Source organism: Centruroides vittatus, unplaced genomic scaffold (genome assembly GCF_030686945.1).
Source record: "Centruroides vittatus isolate TY-2023 unplaced genomic scaffold, ASM3068694v2 contig_393, whole genome shotgun sequence".
Lineage (NCBI taxonomy): Eukaryota > Metazoa > Arthropoda > Arachnida > Scorpiones > Buthidae > Centruroides > Centruroides vittatus.
Window position 1 is genome coordinate 725330 of NW_027122209.1, and position 20416 is coordinate 745745.

Below are 20416 nucleotides of genomic sequence, written 5' to 3' on the forward strand. Positions count from 1 at the left end.
ATCATATGATGTGGTTTAGTTAGTGATAGAATGTAATCCACAGTCGTAAAATCTGCATAGGTGCCAGTGTTGGGATGGAATATGCAGATGATGACTCTTTCTTCAGATCATTGCAAATAATGCCAAGCATCAATTAGAATAACAAAACTTATTGGTTTGTTAGGTATGGAAACATGTTCTGTGAATTATCAAGGTCCACCATTTGGCAATCTAATGGATAGATCTATCCATTAGATTGTCAAGTGTTTGGCAAATGCCAGGAGAATTCTTGCTTGAGTATGTTGTGCCAACTGTGAAGTTTGGAAGAGAAAGGATTGATTTGGATTTGTTTTTTATAGTTTTAATTGTTCAATGAAGCAGACTCTTAGTGTTATGGTTTATACTAACATTCTGGATAATTCAACAATAAAAACCAAAATCAGTTTTTATTGATATTCTGTTGGACTTCATTGTATGGAAAATTAAAAAACTTCAATTGTTTGATGCATACTCTTAAGAATGACAAGAGGAAACTAGAAAAGTAGATCAATAAAGAAGAAACTTTTCAAACACATATGAAAAGAATCATATGAGTCATGTAAAATAATAAATAGTATTTTTTTTTTTTTTCTTTATACAATAATAACTACTACTGTATTTTAAAAACAGTAGGTTTCCCTATATTCGGAATTAATATAAATAAATCATGTTTAAAACAATTAATCATCTATAAAATAGACTGAAACTATTAATATATTATAACTTCACACACTTTTATGTGAATAATGTTTATTTAAAAGTTTTAATATTTAAAATGATAGCAAAGAGAACCTTTAGTGTAGAATGAAATTAAAAGAATGGTTTAGTGAGATGAATGAAATTGAAGAACTTGTCTGGCATTCAGAATTCTGATCTGGATCTCATTGAACATCTTTGAAATGATTTTGAATACTAGACCAATTTTTATAATTTTAGTGGCTGACTTTACTAATCTCTAAGGCAGTGATTCTCAATCTTAGCTCTACGACCCCCAAATAGTAAATATAAATAAAATTAATATTTTGTGACCCCCACCCAAAGGAATAATAACAGTAAGCCTTACTATTACTAATTGAATTTTGACTGTAATTATAAATGTAAATTTTTTTAAATACAGCGCTAAAAACTGAATACAGGAATCGTCTTTTATCATTTGAAAACAATTTGCTTTTGTATGTTTCTAACGTAGATCCACGTATAGGGAAAATTTTAAATGAAAAACAAATTTAACCATCACATTAATTTCTTTTCTTTACATGTGTACTTATTGTAAGTAAAATGTTTATAAGTTTAACTTCAAAAAACGAACCTGTTACCGGTGTAAATCTTCTTAAGATGCGTCTGGCTAACGGTTTCGAACCTAAAACAGTTCTTCTTCTTTTGAATTATTCATCTTCGACCTAAAGACAGAAGAACTGTTTTAGGTTCGAAAACGTTAGCCAGACGCTCTTAAGAAGATTTACACCGGTAACAGGTTCGTTTTTTGAAGTTATAGTTATAATACCCAGTGTCGGTAAGGAGCAGAGAAGTGTTTATAAGTTTATAATAAATGATTTTTTCACATAAAATGATTTCATTATTGTTTCACGACCCCCCTTTAATATCACCGCAACCCCCAGGTTGAGAAATGCTGCTCTAAGGTTTTCACTTTGTAGATTAGTAGAGATTACCAAAAGGGCACTAGTGGGTGTGGTCCTATAAGCCTTACAAATGTGGAGAGCTGCAATTCTTTGAACAGATAACAGTTTTTTACAGTTATGAACTTTGGCAGCCACGTGGCTCAGACCTGTACGGCATAGAAGAGTGTTGGCCGAATTGCACCCCTGTAAATAAGTTTAGTAGTGTTAGGACCAAGGTCCCATTGTTCCTAGCAATACTAATGAGGGCATTGGCCATCTTTTTAGCTTTGTCCATGATGTATTTGGTGTGGGGTGTGAAGTTAAATCTCTTGTCAAGAGTAACAACTAAATATTTAATTTCCATTGTTTGCTTTATTCTGTGAGCACCTATTCGAAGGGTAAGCTTCCTGACGAGTGGTGTGTTCCTACCAACTATCATGCTTTCACATTTGTCTGTGTTAATGGGTTGCCTATGTTTAATACTCTACTGGTGAATGTTATTGAGAATGTTGTTGCATATGTCCTGTAAGTGTTTACTGTTCCTGTGTGAAGCTAGGATAATTGTGTCATCTGCGTAGCCCTGTATGCGACAGCTAGGAGGCAGGGTGTCGTTTAAGTGCAGAATAGAGTTATAGGCTATGTTCCAGAGACCAAGACCAGATCTCAGTTGACACAGGAGCTGCAATGGCAAGTTTAGTTTGGATTAAAAAGTAGGTCACACGAGCGGCCAGGTTCTGGATGGAGACTGAGTGACAGCCCGACAGAAGTAAAGTACTCATACACTAAAGTTAACAACTAAATAACTGTTTAATTTCAACAAAAAGGAGTACACGATACAATATATATTGTGTTATATTGGCTTAGCCTATCTATCTAGAGGTTGTGAGAGAGAGTTTACAATTGTTCGGAAGTGGGAAATACCTGCGTTGATGGTGATACTTCTTGATTTGGATTTCATGATGACTCTGAGGTCTAGGGTCTTGGGATTGTCCAGATTTGGATCATTCAGGACAGGTCTGGATCAAGAAAGTTCTGGATCAATCCAGGAAAGTTCTTCTGGGCATAGTTGAGGGTAACATGAAACTCTGATAGAGTATGATTGGCACTGACACAGGAAAATTTCAATGACTTTAATCCTAGAGGGACTGGCAACAACTGCCTAAACTTGCAGTTACTTGCTATATTGAACTGATGAAATCGAGACAGCAGGTCAGAAGGTTGTGAGAAAGCATTTCTTTTGCTGCTGAGAACTTAACTTTGAGTGAATCGTCTGTTAAGTTATTCGACAAAGTTTTATAGTCAAGACATTATGTTGTGATTTAGTTATGTTAAATTATGTAGTGAGTGCAGATTCTCACACATTTCAACTATCCTTTTTCAGAAAGGTCCTCTTCAGTCTACAAAGGAAATTGAAATTATTACAAGATTACAATTTTTAAAAAAATGTAAAACCATTCTAAAAATTTACTGATAAAATACTATAATTTTTTTCTTAAAAATACAAATCATAAAAATTTGTATAAAGGTACTCCATGATCTTTGTAACGTACCATATTTTTCTACATCAGAATCTAAAATAATTAAACAGCAGTTATTCCAACATTAATAATTAATTTCTAAGAAACTCATTGCTGAAATCTTACAAAAACAGTCGACCTTTTGACACCTCCAGAATAAGAATTTTCATTGCTCATATTACAATATTAAAATAATTTACTTCCCAGCAATCCTTTTTAAATATGTAAATTAATAACAACTATAAAACAATTTTACTGTGTTTTTACAAATTTTTAAAAACTAGTTTCTATTACCTTCAGAGATATTATTACTGTTTATTATAAATACATGTTTGAATAATTTTCTTTTATATGTATTTTTTTCTTTCTTTAGAATTTTTATCGAATTAGCATTTATATTACAATTATTATTTTTACGATGTATGCAAACTGCTGATTGTCTATAATTCAATCTAATTGCAACATTATGTTCCTTTGTGTTTTTCTAATGTGTTTTTCAATATGGGTTTATATTTTATCTTCTGTAATAAAACAGGTATCTTTTAAAACAAATTAAATTAACTATATTATTCTTAACATTTAATTTTCTTAAACTGTCTATAATTAACATGTGTAATCAAAGGATACATACTAACTACATCTAGTGACATCATCCACAAAGAAGCTCAAATAGGACAATTTCTTAGTCTATTAAATCATTACCATTTTTAATACTATAAATCAAATTTCAAATTCTGAATAATCTATGCTTTAGTAGAATTTCTAAATTATAAAGAAGGGAGTATTTATGATCCACTATAAGTCTATATTCATTTCCAGGTTTGTGTTTTTAACCTTATTTTTAACTTTGGTATCTAGTATCTATCTTCTAATGTAAAATTACATTCAACAAAGAAAATAAACTTTTTTACAGTTTTTTCCTGTATGTTGCAGATCTATTTTAATTTTATTAAATGGATTTTCTTTTAACCTTTTATATTAGTTTTTACTAACTCATTGTAATAGTTATTTCTAATTCAGAGTAAAAAGTGAATTATTTGTTTTGCTGTATCAACATTTAAATATCTTTGGAGACATTTGTTTGTCTTACAGCTTCATGCATACCTACAAGTAAATTGTTATTTTAACTATTGACAAACCATTATAATTTAGACCTTTTGATAATATTTCTCTAATATTAACACTAGTGATATTAAGTACTAAATTTTCTTCCCATACTTACATTTGTACTAGTGTACACTATGAAAGATATCCAAATCTATTACACAAATTCCCTGGTTTTTTTATAATGATCACTGTTCAACTGTTTCTAACACTACTAATGTTTTCTTTTTGAGCTGCAGTTTTCATATCGCAGACCTATACATTCTTATTGTTGTTTGTCTGTCTTGTGATAGTCACACGAGTGTACAATAGTCCACAAGAGGCCGTACACAAAAAAATAACAATTATTTATTTTTACGTGATTAGCAATGTACAGGATTCTTTTGGATTCCAACTCTTAATGTTATACAATATCCCAAACTTGGGCGAGGAACTGAGCAAATACAGAACAAAATAACACGTTTGCGACAAATGAAAAGATGGACTGGTAATCTTACAACTAACTTACACTAAATTATAAACTAAAAAGGAAAGGAAGAATAGCAAGAAGTTTTAGTATGATAGAGGAGGTTATAAGGATATACCTCGGGTTCTCTGTTTGGTATTGACGCTCTTCTGGTGGAGAACCACTCTAAATCATTTCTTGCTGATTTTTTTCGGATATCTTCGAAGATTCTTCTTATACAAGGGATGTTGTCTCTCTCTCTTTACGTTAGCAGGATCCTTTCTCTTTCTGTAGGCCACCTTTGTCTCCCTTATGTCCCCCAAGACAACGAGCAGGAGCATAACTTTCGTACGTCTACCTTCACCGAGAGTCTGACCCAGAATGAACCTTCTTATTGTTCTAGTAGCCTCAGGGACTTCACTTCCCATTGTTAACATGGTTTGTGGAAAGGGTTACCCCACCCACAGGAAGGAATGTTAACAGAAAATTTGAGAAAACAAGAGAAAGAAGAAAGAAAACTTAAAACTAAACCTATATCTAATATATACATTAATATGGCATATTGCCACAGTCTGTTAATCTCAATGACAGTTAGATGAAAATTGAAACCAGATATGGAAAGTTACAGATTGAAGGCCTAGAAGTCACATGATTTCAATTCAAAATTTTCTCAAGACAGGTTAGATAGATGATCAGCATGACTCAATTTTTATCAGAAGTATGATGTATATAGGAAAGACTCCACTAAAACCCAGATCTGATATGGAAAGCTTAGGGGTTGGAGACCCCCAATTAACCATATATAAACTTCTGATCTGGATCAGAAAGCGTAATTTTTTAAAATTAAAAGATGAGAAAAAATTGCAGCGCAGCATTTTAATAATTTCATGATTTAAAATTATATGAAGCTTTTTGTACAAATATATTTAAACTTTCAAAGTGTTTTAATTTAGATTTTAATGTAGACTCTGAAATTAATTTTTCTATTTTATAAATAAATACTGTATTATGATTTTGAATTGTATTTTTTAATTGATTGTGGTAAAGATAAAGTCTTTAAAAACACATCTTCCTGAAGATGAATTTTAAAATTTATGTATAAAGGTGCATTTTTGAAAACGATAAATAATAGTATTAGAAATCACACTGAATACAATACAACAGACTTAACCTCCATTTTTTCAATGTGGCCATTAATAAATATTGACTCCTATACTTTATATAGCATTTCTGTAGTTTTCTTTCATTATCCATGGAGATAAAATTTAAGTTTTCACATCTACTATTATTTAACCAAATTCCTAAGAGAATAAATAAAAAATATTGCTTTTACTTCAATAAAAATTTTTCCACAACATTTTTTATTAAAATATTTTATGAAATTTTTATCTTTGTCTTCAGAAAATACTTTTATTTTGTTTTCTGAAGATGAGGTAAAAGTTATTTTTGAAAATATTTTAAAGTAAGTTTTACCTTATAAATTTCTTATGTGAATTGATTTGTGAAAATCTTCAGAATCCATGTTTGATTGCTGTAATTACAGAATGATTATTCATACATGACAGTTCCAGATAAATATAAATTATCATTATATCTTGTATTTATTATATATATCAGGGCTGTGGAGTAGGAGTCGTGGAGTTTTGGTGTTTTAGTCAGAGTCGTCAAAAATCCCCCAACTCAGACTCCTTACTTTCCCAACTTGTTATGTATATAAAAAACGAAAAAGTATTTGAATCCTGTCACATTTGACCCTCCGAGTTTTTTGCAAATCTATACGTTTGGAGATCTCTGGAACCAAAAAATTGTCAAATAAAGAGAAAAATTTGCACGCGCGTATGTTGGCGTCTAATTTGTTTAATTTCTTTATTCTGTTCTGAAATATTAAACATTATCTCAGAATGAGTAAAGTTTAAGAAACAAAATTTGGCACAGTAGTATATGTATAAAGGGCATTAAGGCTATTAAATTTTGGTTCTTTATTAAAGGTTGACAGGGTAGAGATATAGAAGGGGTCATGTGTCATATCTCTAGTGTAGTTGGGCTTAATGAATATTTTACTTGTTATTAGCATTCACAATCTGATAATATAATCTAGATGGGTTAATAATAATAATAATAATGATGAGTTCAGAGTTCAAACAGTTAAGAGTTGAAATTTGGTACACAGTTAGGATTCATCATAAGAATGTACACTAAGAAGGGATTTTTTGAAATTCCTCTCATGGAGGGAAGAGGGAGAGGGTAAAGGATTACACTGAAGAACTCGTACTATTTCTACCGTACTATTTTAGATGCGGTATTTTGCATTTTTGTGAAAAATCGAACATACTTTTAGACTCATCTAGAAATTCTCTAATTAGTCTCAAAAGAGAGAGGACCTAATTCTTGCACTCAGTGAAAACGGGTAAAATTGGCTATAATCTAAATATCTTAATCTTCGTTATCGTTACTTTTTGCATGAGCAACATCTTGCTCATCTGCTAGTTTTTTCTTATAAAACTCGTCTCTACCCTCAAAATTAAGCTTGAGTTCTAATGAGTACAGACAGAAAAGGAAATCTGACAAAATTTGAAGATGATGAATTATTATTCACTGAAAATAATAATTCACATTGACCACTGTTCAAGTTTGGATGTTAAAACGGCAATACTGCACTATCCAGACATTATCCAAAATACAACATTGATTGTCATAGAATTGCCACCAACCAAGTTTCAGTAGAACATTTAACAGCCAGAAAAGTAAAAATTATCCTATTAACTCATTACTTTGTTTTTTATTCCAAAGCTAAAATATTCCTCTGTTTCTACTTTCTATCTTTATTAGAACTATATTTATTGATACTAATATTCTGAGGTCACATGATAACATCAGAATTTTCGGGCCTACTTTGTTCACAAGTCCATCCCTGGTCGGAGTCGTGTAAAAATCTAGAGACTCCACAGCCCTGATATATATAAAGATATATTATGCCTGATTGTATTATATAGGTTATTATTATTAAATTTTTATATAGATACTGTATTAATATTCTTATATATATATAAAAACACACACAAAAATTTCAAATTTAAAGAAGAAAAATTGTTCTGCTTTTCTTCAAATTATAGAGTTTAGTCAGTTCTACTCTGGGTAATCTGTGGCTACTGTTTCAGCCAATATTATTTGGATTAATTGGTACAGAAATAAAATTTGAAGACTTAAAAGGTGATACTGTTGGTGAGTTAGTACTTAATTATTGAAATTAATGATTTTGAATATAGTATAGCTAATGTACTGTGAAAAGTTATGATCCTGCATTAAGAATAATGACTTATAAGCATGTTACATAGCCTATAATGTAGAAATTATATAGTTTGATTATGAAAGTTTTTTTATATATAAAATATTTCTCTTATGATTTATTTACTTTTCCAAACATCTCATTCATTTTTTATTAAGTCAACATCAGTTAAAGGTTTTTCATTATTTTTGTTTACTTTTAGTACAAAGAATCCCCAGATGCTTACAAATTTATATTGTAGTAACCCAAGCATATCATAATATACAGAGTATGTAGGATGGGTAATGAATTGAGGACTTAACCACATTAGTCTGGTATGTTATTAAGACACAAAAACTATTTAATATAACTGTTACTGTGAAAGACCTAAATTAGAGAATGTCAACACATACAAAATACGTTGGCGAAAGACCGAATATTTGGCTATATTATTATACATTCAAACAATTGTCGGTGTATGTCGACAAGCACAGATAAGCTTTGGTGGAGGTTGAAATGAAAAGCCACATCTATTTGTTATACTCTCGAACACTGCTGTTTGTCAGTCTTATGCAAGGTTTGTTGGTGTGTGCAATGTTAGGTTAGATTAGGTAAGATTTCTCTCTGGGAGAAGCAGCTGCAACTAATTTGAGAAGTGGAAGGCAAAGCTATACATGCTGTAATTGCAAAAAGAAGTGTTCCACGAGTAAATGCAGTTGTAAAAGCAAGGGAGTCTTGTGCAATTCAAAGTGTCATAACAGTTTAAGTTGTTGCAATAAATAAGATTGTATGACGTTAATCACATAATTTATATATAAGTTTATTATTGGTATTATTTTTCTTTTCTGATTAAGATTATACTGTTTGTCTTAGGTTCAACAGTTTATTTACATGTGCTGTTATACTTAAGCTTTCTCCTATTTTGACATATATTGCATATTAAAAAGTTGCATTTTTGACTTAATGTAAGAAAAATATTTTTATTTAACATTCACCATCAGAGCATTCTGAATGTCGACATTTGCCAGTGTAAGTGAGAAATAATGATATTTAGCAAATATTTCATACATACATGAAACAACTGTGTGAATGCTGACATTCACCGGAGAATCTCGACATTTGCCAGATAGATATCGGTCTTTCACAGTAACATAACTATAGGAAAATAAAGTGGTCACATGCATATATATAAAAACAAAAATGAAAGTACACTCAACAACTGAAACACACCGATACACGTAACACGATAATATTTCCATGAGGTTATGTTACATATATATACATATATCTCTTGTAGGATATGCACGTGGTGAGTTATTCAACAAGAGAATATAACACACACAAATGTTCTCGTCACCCGTGTTTATTTACTTTACAAGATTCTTTTACAATTCCGACACTCCTCGTTCTTTCACTATTAACCTTTTCTACATATAATTCCTGCAGATATTCAGTAGAATCGTTAAGCAACCTCGCGACAAAAGAACATACACCGCGGTACAAAAATCAAGAACTACGACTAAATACTTAAAACTATTTATACAAATAAAAAAAAGAGAGAAGAAAAGATAGACAATAGGATAGTTGGATATATGACGATAGAAAAGAATGGGTACCCAAAGTGTTGGCAATCTTGGGGTGATGGTGGCACTTGCTAGATTATTAACTTTTCGGGTTGTTGATTGAGGACGTCTATCCGATTCTTTCAATAAGCTTCGGGGTTTCTATATCGGGATATATTTCGGATTTTCTCTCGAAAGCCAGCTTAGGCTTGTCATCTCCTTTGTTCTCCAGTCGATGCCAGAATGACCTGGAGGCCTTCACCACACGTCCTATCTCTCCAACGTCCCAGTCGAAAAGTGACCTCTTGTCCTCTACTTAGCTCTCAGGCTACCACCTTTTCTTTGTCTTTTAATTAGGTCACCACCATTTGAACAGGGAAGGGTTAGGGAAGACAGAAGTTTCTAGGAAAAGATAGACAAAAGAACTAACGAAGAGGAAGAAAATGGAATAAATACTAAGAATAATATATACAATATACAAAATAAGGCGCACGGCTACACTCTACACATACACAATCAACACATTCGCATATGATGACCTTAATCTCTCATGACTTTACGCACGCGATTCCTCCAACTCACGTTAAGAACCACTCACTAATCACAAATACCTTCCACACAGGGTCGTGGTTAATATTGATTAAAAATAATAGTTTGAATAATGACAACTGGTACGCCTTTACATGTTTTTAGCACAATCTTGGCTGAATCCTTTCAGTCTTAATGGATGGATGTGGATTCCCTGAGACTGTTTGATCAGTCCCTTTGTTATTCACCAACTTGGCCACGATTTCCATCATACCTCTTCACCAGCACCTTACCTCTCACAAAAACAGTTCCTAGGCAAGGTTACCAAAGACAACCCAACAAAAAAGGGAAGAGGTAAAAAGGTCCTCGTTAGGTGCTAACATTACAATTTATACCTTTCACCATCCAGAAGTACATTTCCCCACACGTGACACACTATATGCCCAACCAACAAGCTTGCACAGATCCACATGGAAAAGGTGCCACCAAGGCACAAAATGGATACACAATGTGAATTAACATACAAATAGTAACACCTGACACAAGATGAAAGGAAATACATATACATGGAAGAAAAAAAAAACACATAAAACAACAATAGTGGGTGTAACACTACAATATAGTCAATGTATTAAAACAACAAAACAAATGCTTATTACATAACTTATGTATAGTCTAGCCATACAACAGTTATTACTAATTTACACTGAACTAAACAATGATTCTTGGAGGGACACCAGGAGGCTTTTAAACTTAAGATCATTAAGTTTAGAAGACTCCATTTTCTCAACTTGTCTTCTATTTGAGATATCAATTATTTAATTGTCACTTAAACATGACTAAGGGATGACTACTTACTTTGACATAATCAAATAGCAAATACAATATAAATCTCGTTTTAACAGATCGCTTGGGCAGCTGAAAATCATTCGTTATTCCAAGAATATGTTATATCATGGACAAAGATATTTTCCTGAGCATATGGGAAATCCAGTTATTTGAAAATATTTTTTGTTTTGATCCACTACATGTAAGAAATTCCAATACTTAAAATTATTCAATCTTGAGATCTCTGTTCTTTAGTATATAGAAACACCTGTTACAAGATCATATAGCTCATTAGCATTTCACTTGACTTCAATTTGTTAAAAATATTTGTCCATCTCAGTTTGTTTTGATGCTGCTTTTCTGCCTATTAAATACAACCACCACCTGATATTAATGTCATGTACAGTCTGTTCTTTTATTATGAAATTTGAAAGGAAGGTCTTTATGACTTGGAAAGACTCAATGACCTTGCTAAATTTCAGCACTACACTTGGCCCTGTGTCAAAATGTTCACTAGGTGGCTCCTCCTCAATCATATCAGCCTACTGATAGCCTTTGTACAATTCTTCAATTGTACTGTACGTATTCCAGATGTAACAAGTGCATAATCAAATTCTACAAAATTCCCAGAAACACCCAAATATTAACTTAAACTTAGAAAAAACACAAAGTTTACAATGGATGGGGCTAGAAAAAGCCCTTATTCCAAGTTATAGATTTACTAAAAAGGAGGTAAAATTACATTGATTTGGTGGGCCTTGGTAAAAAAAATTTGTTATTCCAAGAAATCCATTGTTCCATGGTCTGTTAAAACGAGATTCTACTGTATGAAGAAGTAATACATCAAAAGCATGCATACAAACAAACTAATACACACCACCTCAGATGGTTATAGAAAACAACACAAAATATACTATGACCAAGCTATAAATCACAGACAAAACAATCCTTTGCAACAGAATCCAACATCACATTTATTGACAAACAAAATAAATCACATACATTACAGACATAGCTCTTCAAAGTACAACATACAAAATACAAACACTGAAAAAATTAGTAAATACTCAGAACTCACCCATGAAATAAAGTGCCTGTGGAGAATGAATAAGATACTTATTGTACCAATAATCCTTTCTTGTACAGGCATTATACCCATACAGTATACAAAAGTCTCAAAATATTAGGGCTTCATAAAAGTACTGTACATGCATTACACTGCCATACTAAATACATGTCACATAGTCAGGAAATTCTTACATACAGATACATACATGAACAGTACATAAACAAAACTTTTATTTTCTGTAGTATGTCTTGACTTTTGTCTGGCATGACATTAGGCACTGTATATATGTTGCATAGCAAAAATTCCATCAAGACTATAATAATAATAATTTTACATTATTTTCATTTTTACAATAATTAAGTAAACATTTAATAATGTTTTTCTTTTAATAAAAAGTCAGCTTAAAGCACATTATTGTATTATATTTTTTCTTTGAAAAATGGTAACCAAAGACATAAAGATATAAAGATTTATGACTAAATGTTTTTGTGATAAGAATTTTTGTTTTTATTTAAATCTATAATCAAAATACTGGATTTTTCTGGCTATAATTCAGCTAAATTTTTTATTGATAAAACAAATTTGATCTAAAAGGAGGCAAATAAGTTATCATTTTATAATAATATTAATGATTTAGAATATTTTAGAAGAAAAGATTGACCTAGCTAGATCTAGCAGAGATCTGGAGTCACTGTCAAATTTGTGAAGGGCTTTGTTTGAAGTTACCTAGTTTAGTTTATTGAATGTTTGTTATTGTCACACTTTTATTAATTTTAACCATCTGTTGTTATATGTTTACTCATTTATGTAACATACTTTCCATTTAAATTCATTTTATGTATTATTTTTATAACATCTAATTTTTCAATACCTGGAATTAACATAGCATTTATGGTGTTACATAAACCAAAAATGAGAGTTGATTGATGCCAGGCCTGGACATTTAAATGGGCAAACACAAATGAATTTGTTCAAAAAGAACTACCAATCAGTGTTATCGGTAAAAATTCAAAAATAAATACTTGACTATTCGTCAAAAAATAAGTAGATTTATTATTAATCAAGACCAACTATGTACAATGTTATTAATACAAAATATGAAAAGCATTGGAAAACAAGATTTAGACAAGTTATAAAATTCTCAATGAAAATTTATCTATTTAAAAACAAAACCAAAACAACAGTTCACAAAACTTCCCAACATTTGGGAAGTTAGAACTAACAACTGTTCTTAAGACTATCTCTACAAAACTTATCAAGTAATACAGAACTAGAATATTTACAAAATTACTAAAAGAATATTACCACAGATCAGAAACTTCATTTCATGCTTACAGTAGCTTCACTTCACTTTTCTTCAGTCTAATTAAGGCTTTTATACTCCCTAGTGTGATGTAACACACCGCTGTGCCACTCCAACTCATTTACATACTTAGTCTAACATAATTGTTATTTTTCTTTTACAATCTTTTGAACGTATTCATCTTTTCCATAAAACAATTCTGATTTTTAGAATCAGTTACAGTTGGGATTAAGGGACCATTCTTTAATTCTGATTTGGAAATCACTTAATCTGAGATGCCATGGTAGACTGACAACATAGGCAGCATGGGTGTCAGACATGGTAAGGGTTACTATTTTTTAGAATTTAGACTTTTTTTCTGGGTTTGATGTGGAGATTTGTCCTTTAACAAAATAAAAATGTTTCCAAAATAAATACTAACAGGAACTAAATAAAACCCTGAAAATAAAAGTAAAATTCAGACTAGACTCCTCACATTTTTATTTGAATTAATTTTCATTAGATATTTTATTTTACTATTCTTATGTTACATATTAATCAATTTGTATATTCAACCCTTGCACAAGTGATATGTTATATGATTCACATTATTTAATTGTTTGTATTTTTGAAGTTATTTTCTGTTCTGTCTTAAGAACCTGATGATATCTTTAAATAAGATTGAAAATGTGAATTCATTTATTAAATTTGTTTTTTTGTTACTGGATTTAGGTGTAATTTTAGTTAATTATAAGTAGTATATCCAGTTTTTTGCAGTAATTAATGGATCTGATGGATGGGCAGATAGAATAAATGGCAATACTTGAATACAGTTAACAGTTACAGATTTAAATCTTGCTTTAGATCAGGGATGGGCAACCCGCAGCCTTCGGGTTGTATTAATATTTTTTGCAGCCCATATCGCATAAAATATGAATAAATATATCAATTTCCCAGCTTAAGGAAGTATGCAGCAAAAATTCAAATGCTATTTGCTACAACTTATGTATGTGAATAGTTTTCCTACAATGAATTTAGTAAAAATTAAAACAAGCAACTGGCTAACAGAGACATCAAAACTAATTTAAAACTAGCGGTGACTAATATTTAACCAAATATTTCCAATATATTATGTTTACATCAGTTCCAGAGAATAAATTAAGTATACCTATGCTAATTTATAATTATATATGAATGAATAATTGTGATTTATTGGCTCTTTTCTCTTGTATGCGGCCTGTGTTACTTCAAAAGTTTTGGAATGCAGCCCTTACATAGGAAAAGGTCGCCCATCCCTGCTTTAGATCATTCTTTTCTTTTAGAATATTTTAAACTGTTTCATTTATTTTTAATATCTTAGTTGTTATTAATACAAAATGCCAACCTAACTGTTTGCTTTACACCAAAGTTTTGTTAATTAATGTTTGGCTGAACTGTAGCATTAAAAATGAAATGTTTAGATATTTTGACTTGATAACAAATCCTGAATTTTTAATACTAACAGTTTTACATATAAATCATTTCAATTTGCTTTTTTTCTCTTGCACAATTTCAGTAATCTTGTCAAGACCAGTAATTATAAATCAGTAATTAGAATTATAAAATTAAGCAAATTATTATGAAATTTTAAATATATTACTTATAAAGAATAGTTTAAAAATTTTATTAAATTAGAGGTTTATAATATCCTTTATAATACAGTAAATTGTAACTAGTTTAAACAAATATTTTTTAAAATTTTTTATATTAGAATTAATTAAAAAGTTTTATTTATTTATTTTCTCAAGGATTTGGAATAGCTATACTACTAATAGCCTTGGTTTTTCGAATGCTAACTTCATTCATTCGTTGTATTTAAAGCTGGTCTATCTCTACGTGAACAATTTTTCATAGCAATAGCTTGGCTTCCCAAAGCTACAGTCCAGGTAAATCTCTCATTATATATAACAATACATAAGATCTTTCAAAAATAATTTTTATACAAAAATATATGTTTAGAAATAGATTTTTAAAATTTAAAATATATTTGAATCTCATTTAGATTTTTTATGTAATTATAATTTTATTTATAGTTGAATTGCAAAATCTTTTCATTTCTGTTTTTTTTTTTTTTTTTTAATGCTTAAAATTTGCAAAACTTTCAAAAAATTGCAGTAAACCTCTATTTTGTAAAATAATTTTTGCTTTATAATCACAATTTTTATGATTAGTATCAAATTATTACCAGTATGATTGTATGAAAATTCATATTTAAATATTGCATGTCATTTTTATTTAACATATTACTACAATATTATTATACAGAGTGTATGTAAAATGTGTACCCAAAGTTGGTAGATGTATTCTATGCATAAAAACAAATGAAAAATGTCTAGTTTGTGTGTGTCCAAAAAATCTCTCATTTGTGAGAAAAGGTGCCATGAAATTGTAGCAAGGGTCTGTTTAAATATATAAGATATGCAAATATCCTGCTGTATATTTTTAAACAGAACTGTGCTACAACTTTAAAAGACTTTTAATAAGCCAAACAACTACTGGATTACATTGGGCTACTTTTTCTGCAATTAGTTTTAATTAATTTCTAAATAATTAGTTACTAGAGGGAGATGTTAGGCACCATCTCTTATTAAATTTAATAATTATAATTAAATTAAATAATTTAGAATGTTCTGGAAGAAAAGATGCAGCCTGGAGTGGGACCAAGTTTAGGGATGTTTGTATATGTATAAAGGACTTTTTTCTTGCAAATGAGAGATTTTTGGACCTATGTTGACTAGAAATTTTTCTCTGTGTAGCCAAAGTTGGTAGATATATTCTATGCATACAGTAACAAGCAATTATTTATTGTGACATCATCACAATGCCAGGCTGCAATTTTTAATTATATTTTTAATTTATTTATATGCTCTCCATCTCAAATTAGTAGTGGCTTGCCCCTGTACTTCATACTTTTCCTTTAACAATAGAGTCATGCTGGTCATCTATCTAACACCTTTACGGAAAAATTTTTGAATTGAAATAACATGACTTCTGGTTTGCATTGGAAATTTGTATATAGTTAATTGTTGTCTTTTGCCTCTTAAGGTTTCCATATCTGATCTCCACTTTCATCTATCTAACTCTGTTCTCGAAATTAAGGAAAGATAGACAGACAGATAGATGACAGTGGGGGAATTTATAGGTCTACAGTTTTTCAAATTATAGCTCAAAAACATTTTACTTAAACTCTGTAAAGCTGAAAATTTTTTCATCAGAATAAAACTTCAGTTTTTTTCTATGAGAGAGTTTCCCAAATGGGTTGGTATTGACCCCTTACAGGTCAAACAAAGTTTGAGGGGGGTTAATATGACTTTGCAAATATAAGAAATTTATTTAAAAATATTTAAAATTTTGCACACTTTTTGCTCTTGGATAAGTATAGGAAGGTGTTTTTAAAAATTATGTAAGAGACTATGACATATACAGTATATTTATATATAATATATGTAGTACCGTATTTTACGGACTATAAGACGCTAGGGACTATAAGACGCACCTGAATTTTGGAGGCAGTTTTTCGAAGAAAAAAGTGCGTCTTATAGTCCGTAAAATACGGTATATAATATTGAAGGGGTTAATGGAAAAATATTTTTCTTTAAAAGTTGAGAACCCCTGATCTATGAGGAAAGTGGTGTTTGATTTGTAATACAGGTATCCCTTGTTTAATGTGAGATTTGAGTATATAAAGGAACTGCAAGATTTCATTCAAATCTTGCAGTCTTTTTATATATGTGGCAGAGGTTTTAATTAATGCAGCTGTAACAGCTGTCTTTACTTAATATAGATATGTTTTTCTCAGCAAATAAGGTGTTGGTGAATTTGCTATTTTCATGCTGAAGATGATTTCTGATATAGATATATAGTTTAATCATGATACTTGCAAAATTTAACACATTAATGCTAATGTGATATTGCATTCTTTGTTTAGAAGTTAATTTTAAAACTTTTCTTCATATCTTTTTTCATGTAAAGTCAAATTGAATTGTCTGCAAATAAAATGCATATCAGGCACATTATGTATACTTTTTAAGTTTCATAAAGGATATAATGCTATACAAACAGTAAAAAATAATCATACTGTATAGGGAAGATGCTCCTAAATGTTAGACATGCCAAATGTGATTTTTATCATCAAAAACTTTTCATACAGATGACAAAATTAAAACAAAAATATTCATTATTAACTGAAAATTTGTTCAAGATACCAATGTATAGTATTTGATTAAAGCAATTTTTATATACATGGTAGCTTTGAGAGATTAATTAATCACTCTAATCAAGGGATACCTGTATATCACTTAAGAAAACTTTTCCAGGAACCAATTTGGTTGTAAAAGTGGAAGTTTACTGTATGTGAATCTGTATGATAGTATAAAAAATATATATTTTAACATTATAAATTTCAATTTTTATTACACTATAAATTTAAATTACATACCAATAACTTTATGAATTATTTGTCACTGCTATATACCAGGGGTGGCCAACAAGTCGATCGCGATCGACCGGTCGATCGCCAAGTCAATTTTGGTCGATCGCTAGCGATGTCTTGACTTAATGTATTATATTTGTAACTGAACGCAACTGTGTGCATGCAGTTATGACTCGACTCACAAGCAGTGAGTGCACTTCGTACTAAAACAGTGTATAAACATAGTATGTATTTCACACTTCCCCCTCCCCACTTAGACTATGCCTATGACAACGAGTCGATCGCGACACATTTTTACGATAAAAAGTAGATCTTATGTGCACAAAAGTTGGCCACCCCTGCTATATACAATATCAATTTTTCCATACTTATATTGAATTATTTAAATTTTATTTTAAATGTTTAATTTGAAAAATTATAAATTAAAACAGTAGTTCCCAACTTAATTTAATCACAGAACCCTTTTCATCTTAACAAAATGTTTTGAAAATTGACAATTTTGTCTGATTTATTTAACATGCAAAAAGAAAAAAGATTAATAATTGAAAAGCAAATAATATTAATTCAAACTAATAATTAATATGAAGGATTAACTTTTGCAGATGATTTTGTCAGCAGATATGGTGGGAGCTCAACCAGTGGGAGAATCAACACATTTGATTTTTTGTGAATTGCTAAATGAACACTCAAGTATTTGAGTATTGCTAATCTCTAAGCAACAATTTCTCCAACAGGAATGATACCTTAGTTGGGCTGCAATTTGAAAAAATTGTAGACTTATAAATTTCCATTGTTGTCTGTTTGTCTTTCCTTTCTTAATCGTCAGAATGGAGTTAGACAAATGAAAGTTGAGACCAGATATGGAAAGCTTAGAGGCAGGTGACTCAGATTAACTATAACATAACTTCCAGTTTGTACTGGAAGTTGTTATTTCAATTCAAAAATTTGAAAATGAGCAATTATTTATTATGACATTGGCACAGGGCTGGGCTGCAATTTTTTATCACACTGTTCTCAATATTTTTGGTAGTGTCTTGTCCTTGTACATCACACTTTTCCTCTTAGCAATAGAGTCATGTTGGTCATCTCTATCTAACTCCATTCAGAGGAAAATTTTTGAATTGAAATAACATGACTTCCAGTTGGTACTGGAAGTTTGTACATAGTTAATCTGGGCCTCCTGTTCCTAAGTTTTCCATATCTGGTCTTGACTTTCATCTATCTATCTTGAGATTAAGGAAGGACAGACAGACAGATGGCAGTGGAAATTTATAAGTCTGCATTTTTTCAAATTGCAGCCCAATAATCAAATACATGACTTGATTTTCCTACCATTAGACTCAATTCCGTTTTATATTTCACAAATGTAAGCTGTTCTTATGTCCCCTATCTCTAAGGAATATTAATCATTTTTGAAACTCTTTAAAATATATATTGAAAAACTATTTAAAACTATTAATTAAAACTCAAGAACTAATTTTATTTGTAACCCAAATTTTATTGGCAGAACTCTGGGGTTCTGTGGAACACAAGCTGGGAACAGCTGAATTAAAAAAATAAAATAAAATGACAAAATGATTCTTTGCAGGCAGCTATAGGTCCATTTGCATTAGATTTAGCTCGAAAGTTAGGCAGCGATAAAACAGAAGAAAAGTTAGGGATACAAGTATGTATCACATTACATAATATGTATCATATGAGTTTCTATTTTAAAGTTAATCAAATGTTTTTATAGGTACTAACTATTGCAGTACTTTCAATTCTTCTAACAGCTCCAATTGGTGCTGCAGCAATAGCAGTATCAGCTCCAAGATTATTAGAAAAAACTCAAAAAGACAACCTTCCACATGAAACTTCCAGCTATATAAGTTCATCAGCATCATTGGATAAAGGTGAAATTGATACAAAATTGTAATTTGTGCAAATTATACAAACAATATAAAACAAACTGCCATTTACATGTTAAATTTATTAACTGTATTGTATATAGAAAAACTAAATCAACATAAAAATGCTATACATTGATATAAGAATAAGTATATATGTTTGTAAATAATACTAGGCACATTCCTGATAATTCATGCATTTTAATGTATATATTTCATTCTAAGTTTAATATTTGTATTCTTATCTTGATGAATATCTATAATGCTGCAAGGAAAGTAAGAGATTCTTCCATAAGCAGAAGCACTGTTTAACAGAAAATTTAAAGATAAGAAATGACAGGAAATACAAGTTATAAGAAAATAATATTTAAAAACAATAAATATGAAAAGTAGAAAATCTAAGAACATTTTGCAATATATGTCACCTGTAGATTCATGCTGATATACCTCACTTATAGATTCATTTTATATAAGTATGGAACTGTAGGTGTTATGTTGATCTTTGTTTATCCTTTTACAGGTAAAGCATGATTTGTGAGTAAGGAGGAATGAAATCAAGTCATTTTGATGGAATGCATCCACACCTCTCATCAATCAAACACAACAGTTTGGATGCAGCCTGATAACTCATTAGCAACTGCTTTCTGAATATGGGTTCCTATAGTCAAAAAACTTGAATTTGTTCCTCCTCACTCAATGCCATGCTTTATCTGTAAAAGAATAAACAAAGGTCAACATAAATTTCTATGATTCCAGACTTATGGGACATCCTGTATATAAAAGTTTGGAACTATTTGCCTTAGAGTGAAGAATCCTGGAATG

The 20416-nt window shown here is 30.4% G+C and overlaps 1 protein-coding gene across 1 annotated transcript in view; it reads left to right on the forward strand.

The window, feature by feature from the left end:
- The window catches only part of LOC136976066 (sodium/hydrogen exchanger 9B2-like), a 37728-nt gene extending 17724 nt beyond the window's left edge, over positions 1-20004 (forward strand). Inside the window, 5 exon segments of the mRNA XM_067271256.1 lie at positions 7817-7925; positions 15025-15083; positions 15085-15162; positions 19297-19374; positions 19444-20004. Of these exon segments, the coding sequence (XP_067127357.1) occupies positions 7817-7925; positions 15025-15083; positions 15085-15162; positions 19297-19374; positions 19444-19623 (504 nt within the window). The 3' untranslated portion in view covers positions 19624-20004.
- The last annotated feature ends 412 nt before the right edge of the window (positions 20005-20416 follow it).